We start from the raw sequence: 15,919 nt of genomic DNA, 5'->3' as shown, positions 1-15,919 counted from the left end.
TCTGCTAACCTGTTAGGGGTGCAGAGAAGGGGAAGGGAGAGACTGATCAAAGAGCCGGACAATCAAGCTTCTCCCAAAGTGAAGCAAGCAAGTCTCTGCTCTTCCTTTCCCGGCGTCCCGGCGTAACTGAGGAAGTCGGCCCCCGGCGCCAACGGATCAGGCGTAAGGACAGGCAGAAAGGTGTATAGATGGACAGGTGGAGAGACAAGCATGCACACAAGTGGACAGACTGACACACAAGCAGATGGACAGACTACACGAACACAGGCGAACCGACAGGCAGGTACTCACGCTGCTGTTATATCCAGACCAGTGCACCATGGCTTGGTTGTGCGCCGAGTCCCCGGTCAAAGCAAACGAGGTGCTGGTCAGTTTGAGCTCTTCTGCCGCCGTTCCCCGAGCCCTCGGCCCCCTCCCTTCTTCTTGAGATCCCTTAGCAGGTGCCCGGCTCCCTCTCGATCCGTCCGCCGGGGAATTTCCCCGGCTGCCCCACTGGGCCAGAGAGCCCGGGGGCTGCGCCCTGCGACTCCTTCTAGCTCCAAGCTTTCCTTGCGCTTCTGGGGTAGACCCCCTGAGCTCCAGAAAACCATGGCCCCAGGGCGCTCTCTCCTCCTGCCCCCCAGCTTCTTCCTCTTCTTCCTTCTCTTCTTCCTCCGGCTGGCTGTCGCCGTTACCGCCAGGATAAGGTATCTCTTCCCTGGGCCAGCGCCCCAGACCCCCACCTCTTCTCGCCGCTGGCTCCGGCCACTGGCCCGCTACTCCCCGCTGTGAGAGCAGCGACAGCCGGGGCGGCGAGGCGGGGGCGCCACTGCCGCTGCCACCGCCTCCCCAAGTAATCTCGGCCCCAGCTAGGACCCAAGTAGAAAGGAGCAGGAGCCCAGTCCGGGCTATGGGCGCCCCCGGCCAGCCTGCGGGGCGCTCCGTGGCTGCCGCCTCCATCCCGCTGCGGCTCCCGCTGCTGGGCTGGCTGGTCCGTTGGCGCCGAGGTGCGGGGTCCGGCGTGGGGGGGTGGGGGGAGTGAAATGTGCGCGCGCGTGTGGGGAGTGGGAAGGGGAGGGGGAGGGGTAGGCGGGGGAAGGAGGGTGTCTCCCGCCGCCTGGAGATCCTCTGCGCGCGCTCTCTCTCTCCCCTCTTCTCTCTCTGTGTCTCTGTCTCTTTCTTTGTCTCTGTCTGTCTCCCTCTCCTCTTCTCTTATCTTTTCTTCTCTCTCTCTCTCTCTCTCTCTCTCTCTCTCTCTCTCTCTCTCTCTCTCTCTCTCTCTCTCTCTCTCTCTCCTTTTCTGTGTCTCTGTCTTTCCCTCTCCTCTCCTCTCCTCTCCTCTCCTCTCCTCTCCTCTCTCTCTCCTCTCCTTTCCTCTCTCTCTCCTCTCCTCTCTCTCTCTCTCCTCTCCTCTCACTCTTTTCTCTCTCCTCTCTTCTCTTCTCTTCTCTTCTCTTCTCTTCTCTTCTCTTCTCTTCTCTTCTCTTCTCTTCTCTTCTCTTCTCTTCTCTCTCTCCTCTCCTCTTCTCTCTCTCCTCTCCTCTCTTCTCTCCTTTCCTCTCTTTCTCTTTGGAGAGGAATAAATAAATGCTACTTCGTGTTTAAAGAAAAAAATATCCCGGCCAGCTGGAGGGGCAAGGGGGAATAATAAGGGCCCACATCAGCGGAGCTTGGGGTAGAGTAGGCGCGGGGAAGACCTACAGCATTTCTCCCCCTCCCCTAATCCAAGCTATATAACTCCTCTCTCTCTCCGACACAGAGGTTGCTTCCAGAGCTATTCCGTGGGATTTCCCCCCTCGGCGCTGGAGGGGGAGGGGTGCGAGGGAGGAGGGTTGGTGCAGGCGGTGGGAAATGAGTGGGGTGGGAGAATGCTGGATAGGGGAGGAGGAAAGTGTTTTTTGAGCGAAACTATTCGTTTTTGAGATGCCGAACAAGTGACTGAAGCAGCCGAGCGGGGGTGGAGCTGTTCGAGAGCCCAACGCTGAAATCGACCCAGGAAACTCCACTCACCCAGGGGCGCCTTGCGGCCAGTTCCCATCCCCCCCACCCCCAGTTCCACGCGTCCCCAGGGATTGTATGCGTAAAGGAATAGGCATGAGACTGAAGCTGAGTCTAGCGCTGTGTGTGTGTGCAGGTGTGTGTATGAGCGCGAGAGTGCCGATGAGGACAAAATTTAGGTGTATGCAAGTGTGAGTATATGGTGTGTATATCGTGTGTACGAGGTTTGTACATGAGAGTGCACGTGGGTGAACGTGGATGGGGGCAGGGGGATGAACAGGTGAGAGGAGAACTGTGGCTATGTGCAAAAGGCCATACACCCAGACAAAGTTGGTTCCAGCTACCCTATACAAATCAAGGGGGAAGGGGAGGAGGAGAATCTTCCAGGTGCTCCTTTCAAGACCCAGTGTACTTTAGAAGTCCTTTCCGTATCTCCACACTTCTCCCAGACCGCACAGGCCACTGGAGTCTCAACAGACAGGTTGCTGACACAGACCTAGTTTAGGGGATTTTTGCATGTTTCCTGGTTTGTTTTTTAACCACAATGGGAAAGGTGGAGGGAATAGTATGTGAGAAGGAGTAGAGAGATCTCAGAGACACACAGTGACATAGAGAGGCTTGCTAGAGGAGGAGGAGGAGGAGCAGGAGCAGGAGCAGGAGCAGGAACAGGGGCAGGGGAAGGAGGAAGAAGAAGGGGAATAGGAATAGAAGTATCCTCTCTCCCAGTTTTCCTATGTCTCTCTTTTCATAAATCATAGGCCAAACTAGGAATCCAGGACTATCCCTTTGGAACTCTGAGAACTCCCCATTGTCTCCACCATCCCCTTCTCCTTTTGAGATTCCTCTAGTCTTAGCCAGCAAATAACTAAGTGATGGTGATCAATCCTGGTTGTCTCTACCTTTCCAAAAGAGAATGTCCTTCATTTAAAGCTGTTCTTTTAAAATACATGTAAAGAGTTTGATGATAATAGTGTTAGTGTAGTTTAATCCTTCACTGGACTCTTCTGCATTGGAAGAGTGTTCAAACTTGGTTAGATGTAATAGAGATGAAGAGAGAGATTCTGGATGATAGCTACTTCACCTAAAAAACAGCTGTGACCTGCCAGCTCCTCCAAGCATCCCAACTCACCTTCGATAGAAAGATTTTCTTCTCTAGTGAATTTTGGTTAATTTCTACCTTCCACAAGGATAAGAGGAATTTCGTGTTAGGAAAGACAAATGGGAATTATCATGTTTGAAAATGGAGAAGAGTTGAGAAGGGGATGTGAACATCAAGAATGATATTAAAGGTACTCCAAGACTCCAGTTCTCCTTAAGGATACTTGCTTAAGGTCTTTACATTTTTGTCATTTCATGATTAACATTATCCTCTTAGTTGTCAGTTTCCTCCTCTATAAAATAAAAGTAAGTCTAAACAATCTCTAAATTTACTTCAGACCCAGGATTAGGATCACAGAATTTAAAACTAGAAAAGAGAAAAGATAGTAGCTGATGAGTATAGTTGGAAAAAATTCTGAGCTGAAAATCACTAATTCATATTACCTTAAGTTCTCTCTTTTTGAGACTCAATGCCTTACTCTATTAAATATTAAAATCTGGTATTTAAATAAATCTGTGATGTCATTTGTATTCTTGATCCTCAACGATTCTATATGATAGATACTTCAGAGATGATTATTTTTTTTTCTTATAGAAGAGAAAATTGACAAGTATAATTGGAAGCCTTGCTTTGCTCATAACTCTAAGAGGTCCTAAGAAGGTCACTACACCATGATGACCTTCTAGGATTTTATCTTGAATTGGGACAGGGAGGGGGAGTGCGGTAGTGATTCTTTCTCGGAATATGGCAGGGGTGCGGGAGTTTAGAATCCCAGAATCTCCACTTGTCTTCGATAAAAACTTGTTTTCTGTGGCCTGGAGTGGGAAGAGGGGGGAGGGGAGAGAATGCTGTTATGTACACGAGCGGGGACAACTGAAAAACATTGGACGAAAACACTTAAAGTTCAGAAGATGTTCGGGTGTATTGTGTTTAAATCCGAGAGTTCCCTATTAGCAGAAAGAAAAGTTTATTTAAATTGGGGAAGAAAAAAAAGTGCAGTCCCGTAGAAAGACTAGAATTCATGTGAGCAATGCAGACTTGTCATACACAGGTTCCTAGCGCCCCTGCTGGTTACCGACAGCTCTGCATGGCAAGCTGGGTGCCAAACAGGGGCTCTGGCCGGCTGGAGACCAGGCTTCTTGGATTTGGGAGGTCGGAGGGATACCGTTGCAAAATAAACTCGTCTCCTAGGATGTGAGGCGGCAGAATTTGGGACTGCCTGGCAGAGAATCACACCAGGGCTTTCTCTACACCAGAACCGATTTTCATGGACTTCAAAAGAGAGGAGGAGGGAAGTTCTAGTCTCATTGACTAGAGCACTTGTGGTGTTCAGGACTTGTTCCCCATGTTCCTATCTGGCTTCTACTGCTGCGGCTGCTCATCTCAGGGTCTGTGACAAAGGTTAATGAAGTCGGATTCTGCTAAAACTAAAGGGGGGATGGGGCTGCAAAAGAAAGAAAAGAGAGAGAAAAAGAGAGAGGGAGAGAGGGAGAGAGAGAGAGAGAGAGAGAGAGAGAGAGAGAGAGAGAGAGAGAGAGAGAGAGAGAGAGAGAGAAGGAGGGAGGATGAAAGTAAGAAAGGACAGAAGGAAGAAAATAAAGAAAAGAAGAAAAGAATGAATGAAAGAAAGAAAGAAAGAAAAGAAGGGAAAGAAAGAAAAAGTTCAAAAGGATTTAGGTATTTGTACATCTTAAATTATAAAGAAGAGGAAGCAAAAGTGATAAAGAAGGAAGAGCTAATGTTTTTAGGATGAAAAGAAAGAGAATGTGGTGTGTCTTAAGCCACAGAAGAGAAAGTATCTAGTAGGAAGGAGTGGACAACAATGCTATGGGGAGAAGAAAATTCAGTGACTTTTAGAACTGATAAAAAACAAAGGGATTGATGATTTGGGTATCATTGAGTGAGACATTTGGTGAGACATTTTCAGTGGGATAGTTGGGATGAAGTCAGATGACAGGACAGTGAGGATAGAATGAGTGAAAATTGAGACATCAGTAAATAGGCAATTTTGTTTCTGTACAATAATCAAAACATAACTTTTTTTAATGTGGAGAGACCAGAGTATGTTAATAAACAAAAGAATCAGTGATAAGGAGAAAGTTGAAGATGGATAAGAGGTAAAAGGTGATCATTCCTGGAGGAAGCAGAAGGGAAGAGGATCCAGGATATATGAAGATGGATTAGCATTACAGAAAAGGTTAAGGATACCTATTCTGTGACCAAAGGACAAGGAGAAAGAGCGAGCAATGTGGCTGAGCAGCTTTCTGGAAATGAAGAAGAAAATTGAGGGAACTTCCATTAAATGGCCTCTATCTTCTCCAAAAACATAAACTAGTTCAATCTGCTATAAAACTGAGAGGTGCCATGCCTTTAGGAAGAAAAAGAAAATGTCTGGGAAAGTTATTGAATGAGATGTAGAGAAAAGTATAAGGGTTGTCAAACAGCAGTGAAAGACCATATCAGGTTATATATAACACTTGAAGTGGCTCAAACCATGTCCATTTTTCACTTTCTTTGATGATATTCAGCAGCCCAAGAGCAGGAGCAAAGAAAGCAAATGAGAGCATCTAGGGATGGGATTATAAATTTGGGATCAGCAGAAAGCCAAGAAGTAAGTGAGTCAAGAGAACTAAATTTTGAAAAATTAAAGTGGTAGAGCACAGAATTAATGCTGTGAATGAATTTAAACTAAAGTACTCAGAGGAGATTGAATACAAGAATAGAAATAGGTTAGAGACAAGTAAGTTAAATGTGAGTTAAAGTCAAAGGGAGAAGAATAGAAGGATGTTGTCATATAGTTTCAAAGTTCAGGATTTCAGGGATGGTTACATTCTAAGAGGCAACAAGGTTTAAGACATGACTGTGCCAATAAAGGAGGAGGGGGAAAGGAATCAAAGAAAATAAGGAATTGAGAAGTTAGGTTGTTAAAGGAACTGTCAAAAATGAATATTAGTCTGTGATGATGACAGTGATAGTGAATAGAATGGAAATGAAAACTCTAAGAAAGATGGTAAATTGGGAAAGTTGGGAGGGTGAATTGAACTTTTGTAGATGACAGCAATAAGAAGGGAAGAGGGCTGCATATGAATTTCAAAAGAGCAAAGTTAAGGAGGCAGGAGGGCAGGATAATACAAGTAGAAAAATGGTTTAGAATAAGTAGTATAAAGTAAAGGTTATAATCTAACCCCAGCCCTGATTCTTTTGAGTTATCTTGGTGGGAAGAAAAAGAAAGAAGAGAAAAGAGGAAGGAAGGGGAAGGGATGAAGAGAAATTGAGAGAGAAGAAAGAAAGAAAAAGAAATATAGATAGATAGATTTATAGATATGTATTTATCTCTGTGTGTATTGTTGAATTGTGTCTGACTTTTTGTGACCTCATTTTGGGGTTTTCTTGGCAACAATACTGGAATAGTTTGCCATTTCCTTCTCCAGCTCATTTTATAGTTAAGGAACTGAGTTAAATGATTTGCCTGGGATCACAAAACTTGGAAGTGTTTGAGGTCAGATCTAAATTCATGAAGATGAGTCTTCCTGATTCCACGTCCAGTGCTCTATCCATTGTACCACCTAGCTACCTCTATGTATATGTACATGTATATAAATATGTATTGACAGGTATACATGTATATAAAAGATCATTATCAGTGAAGTACAGGGATTATTTGGTAAGTACTTATATTATTCTATTGAAATATTTCAAGAGTGGGGTTGACTTAACAGTTATATATCAAATAACGTTTTCCTTAATGTAAAATTAATCAGTTTTAATTTATTTTATATATATGTTCATGGTAAATGCTAATTATTTTCTTTCCTATTGAATATAGAGTTTGTTGAAAAACAAGAGATGAAAAGAACAAAAAAGACCAGAAACTCTTGAGTTATAAGATGAGTAAACTAGAATGACGTAAGAAAGAGAATTAGTGGGACTCATTAGAATAGAGGCTTGGTGTTTTGCATCATAAAATATGAGGCTGCATGATTGGAAATGGGACACCAACATATGAGAAGTAACCTGTTGTGTCTCTAGCCAATAGAGAATTTTTGCCTCTATTAGAAATAAAATAAGGAGTTCTGTTGTTTTGGAGGGTATCTACCTGGAATCTTGCACTCAAATATACTTCTTGCTCCCATTGATAGCACTATGCAGTTTCTGGGCTCTCCAGGAGACCAGGACATTAAGGAGGAACTACTGGTAATGTTGCAATTGGCTTCCTTAAAAAATAGGGCACTTTGGGTTAATTTGCTTTTTTTTTTACAAGTTTAATAGGTTGCCAATTCAGAGGAATATCTTAGATATAGTATGCCCAGTTTTTAGCAAATAATATGTCTTTAATTTTATTTTTGGGGAAAGTTATTTAGATATGGACAAGATTATAATACAATTAAGTAGATTCAGAACAGAAGATAATTAGATGGCACCAGACACAACTTGGATAGAGCACCAGATCTGAAGTCAAAAGACCTGTATTCAAATCCAACCTCAAATACTTACTAGTTGTGTGACTCTAGGTAAATCATTTAACTTCTGTTTACCTCTACTGGACAAGGAAATGTCAAACTCCTTTGATATCGTTGCCATGAAAACAATAATATGATCCCATAGGATCATGAAGCGTGGGATACAACTAAATGATTAAACAACAAAAAAGATTCAGAAGTGATTAAACAAATCACATCAAAAGTAATTATTTTTGGATTGATGTCAACTTAGAAAAGTAAGGAGGAAATATCTAGTAGAGTGACATGGTTGGCCCTTTTCTGTTCAATATATGTATCCAATGACTTGGATGAAGGCAGAGGCAGAGGCTTATCAGATTTTCAGATGAGAGGAAGCTAAAAAGAATACCCAACATTCTATATCATAGAAATATTAATATCTCAACAGATTAAAATGATGGACCAAATCTTACAAAATGAAGTTCAATAAATATAGTTCTAATTTTTAATTACACAAATTCAAAAGGAAGGAAAGATAGCAAGCAACAGATCACATTTGTGTAGTGTTTTAAGGTTTACAAAATGCCTTCCCCACAACAATCCAAAATAGCTTGTATAGATCCCAGCTTCTAAAATTCTGGATTGAGACCCCATATGGGGTCTCATAACTGAATATTGGTGCATGAAATTATGATTTTATCAGTTATTATTTGTCTTATATACCTATTTTACATACCTATATACCCAGGTATATTTTATACCACATAAAAATTTCTTAGGTGAAAAGGGGTCATGAATGGAAAAAGTTTAAGAAACCTTGGGCTTCATATGATATAGGCCTGAAGTTACTACAAACTTATTACCAGTCAATCTGGCTGCCAAGAAAGCTAATGTAATCTTGGAGTGCTTTTGATGGAATGAGTCAATACTATACTTTCTCCAGGTGAGACTACATTTGAAATATTGGGTTCCTACCTGGTCTCCATATTATGTTTCATAGGAGGACAACTGGGAAAGGACTTGAAGCCAGGTTACACAGAGATCAATGGAAAGAATTGGGGAGGCAACGAGAAAACAAAACCATCTGATTTCGTTGCAGATGATATTTAAAGAATACTAGAGTATCAATTAAAAAGTATTTAAAATAATTCACATCCTTAGCAAAATTGAAATAAATTAATAGCATTTCTATATATTACCAATACACCTCAGCAAGAAGAGATGAAAGAAAAATTCCATTTAAAATAACTATAGACAGGGAGACTTCATCAAGATGGTAAAAAAAAAAGCAATAAATTGTATAACTCTTCCACATTCACTTCCAAACAACCATAAAATGGCACTCCAAAACAAATCTTGAAGTAGCAGTACAAGAAAAAAAAGATGAAGGGAAAACAATCTTTTAAGCCCAAAATCTTCGAAGATTGGCAGAATAATTCTATCTCACTGGGGCAAAAGAGGAGCAGAGTCAAGGACAGGAAGAATCCTTGCAAGCCAGCAACAAGCCCCATGTCAGCAAACCAGTAATAGATCCTGAGTCTCAGTATGATGGACAGGTAAATACCAACACCATGATCCCACTACATGCCTCAAGGAAATGCACAAAGAAACTGGCAGACTCCAGCTTTGAGAACTGCCACATGCCGCGTGCTTCAGCATAGTCCCAGGAAAAGAGGAAATTTCCAGAAGCCAGACTTCACGTGTTTTAGTGTCCCTCTGGGCAAATAGATAAATACTAACCCTTGGGGTGCCTAACCAAATAGGCAGGATCCCTGTCATGTGATTTAGCATAGACCTGGTCAAATAGGCAGCCACTAATAGTCAGACTGCCAAGTGCCCAGAGAAATGCAGAAACAGCCCCACTAGCCTCAGCACATGCTAGACATCACAACTAGAATCTCAGATCAGCAGCAGGCAAATTACTAGACCCCTATGGCCTTCCAGCCACATGTGGCCCCAGCCCTTCAATACAGTACCAGACGCAAGGGGCCTCTGGGGGTTTCAGGGCAATATCAGTTCAGCACTAGGAAAACAATCTGTGCCAGGAGCCCCTGGCATAAGAAATCTGAAAGAATACCCCTTCTTTCCTGGAAACAAGAAAAAAGAACAAAAAACATGAGCCAAAAAAATCTATAAAGTATCTGACCATAGAAATTTAATATGGTTGTGAAGACCGAGTTAGTACCCTAGATGCCTTAGAATCAGCCAGAGTCACGATAAGCAAAAGTCCTTGGTCTTTATTCTTGATCTTTAGGGGTAGAACTGAACAGGATGGATGCAGGATCTCCACGACCTTCCTTCTCTTCATCTACTGCCAAAGTGACTCTGGCTAGTCTTACTCTACCCCCTAATCCTTCCCACAATTCTCTGTATACACCAAAAGATCAAACCAGCACAGAATATTGGGAAGGGCCATTCCAAGCATATGCTAATAGAGTATTGTCTGATTGGTAATTAGCCTTAAGTGCTGGGTTGTCCAACCTCAGTGCATTGACTCAGAGTTTCAGACCTTTACAGATGGTAATAGGGAAGATCAAGATACAAACTCAAAAGAGGAAATAATGTCAAAACACCTATGAGCAATACCTCAAAAAAAAAAAAAAGACGTGGGCTCAAGCCCAAAAAGAACTCATGGAAGAGCTCAAAAAGGAACTTTAAAACCTTATTAAAGGTAGAAAAAATAGGAAAAAAAAAAGAGAGTGATGCAAGAGAATTATGAAAAAAAAAAAAAGGTCAACAGCTTGGAAAAAGAAAACAACCACTTAAAAAGTAGAACTGGCCAAATAGAAAAAAAAAAATACAAAAGCTACTTGATAAAAAAAAATGCCTTAAAGTTAGAACTGGACAAAGGGAAACTAATGACTCTATGAGACAATAAGAATCAAACAAATACTAAAAAAATAAAAAATTAGAAAAACTATAAAATATCTCATTGGAAAAACAACTGACCTGGAGAGAAAATACCAGAATCATAGGACTACTTGTAAGCCATAATCAAAAGGAGGATCTAGATAGCATCTTTCAAGAAATCATCAAAAAAAACTTCTCTAATTTATTGGAACCAGAGGCAAAAAACACATTGAAAGGATCTACTGATCACCTCAAGAAAGAGATCCCCAAACAAAAACTCCGAAGAACATTATAGCCAAATTTTAGAACTATCAGATCAAGGAGAAAATACTGTAAGCAGCCATAAAAAAAACAATTCAAATATCAGAGAGCCACAATCAAGATTGCACAGGACTTGACAGCTGCAGCATTAAAATATTGAAGGCCATAGAACATAAAAGTTCTGGAGGCAAATAAGCTAGAACTACAATCAAGAATTGCTTATCCAGGAAAAGTAAGCATAATATATCAAGGGGAAAATGTTTATTTAGTTGTTCAGGAGGATTTCAATCTTTCTTAAGGAAAAAACTAGAATTAAACCAAGAATTTGATCTCCAATATTAATACCCAAGAGAAACATAAGCAAGTAAAAAGAGGAAAGAAAATACAGAGGATTCAATAGAGTTAAACTGTTTACCTCCCTATACATGGAAAGATGATACTTGTAAATCTTAAAAATTGTATCACTAATAGTACAGGTTGACAGAATATACATAGACAGAGGTTTTGCATATAAGATGAACTTGAGGGAATGACATAAAAACTAAAGGATGAGAAAAAGGATTATCACTCTGTGAAGAAGGAAGGGAAATGTAAAATAGGGTAAATTATTTCATATGAAGAGATGCAAGTGATCTTTTACAATTGAAGGAAAGATGGGAACATGAGCAATGGGCATTACTCTAATCAATATTAGATCAAAGAGGGAATAATACACACAATTAATTGAATATAGAACTCTATCTTACCCAACAGGGAAGTAGAAAGGGAAAAGATTAAATAAAGGAGGGAGAGGAAGACTGAGAATTGACAAAAGGAAGAGTAGATCAAGGGAAGTAGTTGACATAAACAAAACATTGGTGAGAAGAGTGAAGAGAAAGAAGGGACAAACAGGAGGAAAAATAAGACAGATGGAAATACACAGGTAGTAATCATAGCTTTGAATGTGGATAGGATGAACTTTACCATAAAATGGAAGTAGATAACAAAGTGGATCAAAAAAACAGGATCCTACACTGTGTTGCTTCAAACACAGAGAGACAACACACAGAGTAAAAATAAAGGACTGCACACATCCTTACTCTTCAGACTAGACTTGTTATGCCTTCTTACACACTTGATTGGCTGAGATTCTCTCCAGCCACTCCCTTTAATACTTCCCCTCTCAAAACTTTTTTCTATTGAAATATATACAACAACATAAAATCTGTTTCTTTTTCTCCTTCAAGAAACAGTAGAGTGACAGATGGATAGAGAGATATCAGGAATCAGGAAAACCTGTGCTCAGATCTGTTCTCAGATACTTATTAAGTCACTTCACTTCTGTCTGCCTTAAGTTTCCTCATCTGTATAATAATTGCAACTCTATTCCAAGGTTATTGAAAGGAACAAATGAAATTCTATTTCTAAATTTCATTTTTAAAGTGTTTAGCACAGTGCCTGGCACAAAGTATCTACTTAATAAAATTTAACAAATGCTTGTTCAAAAAAGAAGAAGAAGAAGAAGAAGAAAAGATAAAGGGCTAGAGTAGAATCTACTGTGCTTTTTTTTTTAAATGAGAGAGAGCAATCCTGATCTCCAACAAAGTAAAGGCAAAAATAGATCTAATTAAATAAGGAAGGAGATAATCTTCCTAAAATGTACCATAGAAAATGAAGCAATATTAACACTAAACCTATATGGACCAAATAGTATAGGATTTATATTCTAAAAAGAGAAGTTAAGTGAGTTAAAGGAAAAATAGAAAACAAAGCTATACTACTAGGAGACCTCAACTGTCCCCTCTCAGAATTTGATAAATCCAAGAAAAAAATAAACAAGAAAGAAACTAAGGAGATAAATAGAATATTAGAAAAGTTAGCCATGATAGACTTTAGAGAAAACTGAATGAGAACAAAAAGGAATATAAATTTTTATCTCAGCACCACATGGCACTTGCACAAAAAGGAACTATGTATAAACTTCAATATCAAATATAGAAAAGCAGAAATATTAAATATATTGTTTCCAATCAAAATTTAGCACAATTACATTCAGAAAGAGCAATGGAAAGATAGATTAAAAATTAATTAGAAACTAAGTAATCTAATTCTAAAGAAAAAGTAGGTAGATAAATACATAAAACAATAATTCATAAAAACAATCGATAATGTCATGAAAGAGAATGACATGAGACAACGTACCAAAATTTATGAGATGCAGTCAAAGAAATACTTAGAGGAAAATTTTTTTCTCTAAATTCTTACATCAACAAAATGATAAAAGAACAGATAAAAGAATGGGGCATGCAATTAAAAAAAAAGCAAAAAAGAACAAATTTAAAAATCCCAACTGAGCACCAAATTAGAAATCTTGAAAATAAAGGTGAGATTAATAAGACTGAAAGTAAAAAGAACTATTGAGATAATAAGTAAGTCTAAGAGCTGATTTTTTAAAAGAAAAAACAATAAGATAAGCTATTGGTTAATTTGATTTTTAGAAAAAGAAAGAAGAAAACTAAATTTCTGGCATCAAAAATTAAAAGAGTGAAATCACATCAATGAATAAAAAATTAAACTAATCATTAGGAAATATTTTGACCATTGTATACCAATAAATCTGATAATCTGAGTAATGAATGAATATTTATGAAGACACAAATTACTTAGATTAACAGATCTAGAAATAGGATTCCTAAATAAATCTATATTTAAAAAAGAAATTGAACAAGCCATTAATTAACTCCCTATGAAAAATCCCCAGGGCCAGATAGGTTTAAAAATGAACTCTATTAAACATTTAAAGAATGCTTAATTCCAACACTTAATTCCCACTATATAAGCTATTTGGGAAAGTAGGCTAATAAAGAGTCCTACCAACTTTCTATTATGATTAAAATATGATGGTGATACAGGAAGAGATAAAACCGGAGAAAGAGAATTATAGACCCATTTCCCCCAATGAGTATTAATGCTAAAATTTTGAACAAAATGCTACCAAGGCAATGATAGCAATATGTCCCATAGATTATATAATATAGCCAGGTAGGATTTATTTACACTATAACCAGGTAGGATTTATACTAGGAATAGCGTATTGCTTAAATGTTAGGAAAACTATCAACATAATTAACCATATCAATAATAAAACTAAGAGAAATCATATGATTATTTCAATAGATACTGAAAAAATAATCACTGATAAATAATCATTCTCATTAAAAGCACTAAGGAGAATAGGAAGAAAAGGACTATTTCTTAAAATGACAAGCATAATCTACTTAAAATCATCAGCAAGCATTGTATATAAATGTGGATGAGTTAGAATTCTTCCCAATAAGATCAGGGGTAGAGCAAGGATGCCCATTATCCCCACATTATTCAATATAATACTAGAAATGTTAGCTACAGCAATAATAGGGAAAAAAGAAATCAATAGACTATGCAATAATAAAATAATGAAGGGCAGCCCTGGACAAGAAGGAACCAGTACACTGTGATAGCAGAAGCAATGGGGCAGAGACACTACTAGCTGTGTTCACTTGCAGGAGAGTGGAACACTTGGTTTGGGGTTCTTGGTCAGAGTGGATAGCTGAAGGAAAGCTTGAGGCAACATCCCTCCATCCCACAATTAGAGGTGCTTACACTAATACCTCTTATTAAAAAACGAACCAGCAAAAAAGAAACAATTCCACCATAGAAAGTTACTATAGGAACAGGGAAAATCAGGGTTCATCTTCAGAGGAGGACATTGAAGTAAAATAAAAAACTCCTACTTCCAAAGAGTAACATGAAATTTTAGAGAGAATTTATAGAAGAATTCAAAAATCAAATGAGAGACATTGAGCAAAAATTTAAAAAATAAAAATAAAAACCATCCAAGAAAAACAAGAAGATTATGAAAAAAGTTAACCATTTAGAAAAGGATATATAAAGTCTTAAAGATGAAAATAATTCTTTGACAATTAGAATCGGGCAAGAAAAGTCAATGAAGCTGATCTGAACCAAACCTGAACTTAATAAAAAAGTAAAATAGAAAAAAAAAATAGAATAGCATATAAGAGTCAATATCAAAGATCAGTTTCAAGTAACTCAACATGGACAAACTGTTTATGCTTTTTTTTTACATGAGAAATGTATACTAAATGTTTAGGATTCACATCAACAATAAGGTAGCTCAAAAGAAAGATTGGCAGACTTAAGGTAATAATAGCAATTGTGTTATACAAATGAAGTGTAGAGAAAGAATAGACACAGAGGCGTTAGAGAAGAGAGAAGAGCTCTTACTCTAAACCTACTCACATTGAGAATGGTTTAAGTAGGCAATACTACATATACACCACAAAGGATATAGTATCCTCTAAAATCTATTTTAAAAATAAGCGAAAGGGATGGGCAGATGAAGAAGCAAAGGGTGAGGGAAGATGACAAGGAATAGACTCTTTGGTGGGGGAGGTTAAATAATAGCAAGGCAAATTAAGGATCAGAATTAAAGCAAAGAGTTAACAGGGATAGGAAAAATATGTGTGTGTGTGTAGGATGTATGTGTGTATGTATATCTCTACATATTATACACAAATATATCACTTTTAACTGTAGCTTGCTTGGGACTGGTGAGAGGTATGAAAGGGGGGGAAATAAAGTAAATAAGATACATAGAGAACAAAAGAGTAATTTCCAAGGAAGAAAAGAAAAAATGGACATTCGTGAATATAATTTCTTCTACTAATATTTATTCTTTATTGATCTGAGATTTGTCATTATAAATTTTGAGTCCTCTCTGATATTCTTCAGGGTACATGACAATGTTCTCTTTTGTTTCATTTAATTTTTTTTATTCCTTTTCTATTTTTTCTTTTTTTTCTTATTCTGTTTTTTTTTTTCAAATAAAAAAGCTGGAGGGAAAGAACCTACTTGTACAAGAACATTTATAGCAACTCTTTGTGATAGCTTAGAATTGGAAATTGAGTGAATGCCCATCATTTGGGGAATGGCTGAACAAATTGCTGTATGTGATTGTAAAGGAATATTTATTGTGCTATGAGAAATGACAAGCAGGATGATTTCAGAAAAACCTCTATATGTATTGATGTTGAATGAAGTGAACAGATCCATGAGAATATTGTAACAGCAAGATTGTATGATGATCCACTGTAATAGACTTCACTCTTTTCAGCAATATAGGGAGTTATCTGTATCCTAAAGTCTTTTCTCAGAGTGATAAAATTCTTTGGTTTTAAATATTTACCATTATAAATAATGTTAGTCATCAGTCTTTGCTAGTCTGTGTTTACTTATTGAGAATATCCTGGTAAAA

At 38.5% G+C, this 15,919-nt stretch overlaps 1 protein-coding gene across 1 annotated transcript in view; it reads right to left on the bottom strand.

The window, feature by feature from the left end:
- The window catches only part of SORCS3 (sortilin related VPS10 domain containing receptor 3), a 687,244-nt gene extending 686,030 nt beyond the window's left edge, over window positions 1–1,214 (bottom strand). The window contains exon 1 of the mRNA XM_051981368.1: window positions 292–1,214. Within this exon, the coding sequence (XP_051837328.1) occupies window positions 292–939 (648 nt within the window). The 5' untranslated portion in view covers window positions 940–1,214. The remainder of the gene's footprint in view (window positions 1–291) is intronic.
- Window positions 1,215–15,919: the final 14,705 nt, after the last annotated feature.

The sequence above is a fragment of the Antechinus flavipes genome, chromosome 2 (assembly GCF_016432865.1).
Source record: "Antechinus flavipes isolate AdamAnt ecotype Samford, QLD, Australia chromosome 2, AdamAnt_v2, whole genome shotgun sequence".
In the NCBI taxonomy this organism is placed as follows: domain Eukaryota; kingdom Metazoa; phylum Chordata; class Mammalia; order Dasyuromorphia; family Dasyuridae; genus Antechinus; species Antechinus flavipes.
This window is presented reverse-complemented; position numbering and strand designations above follow the sequence as displayed.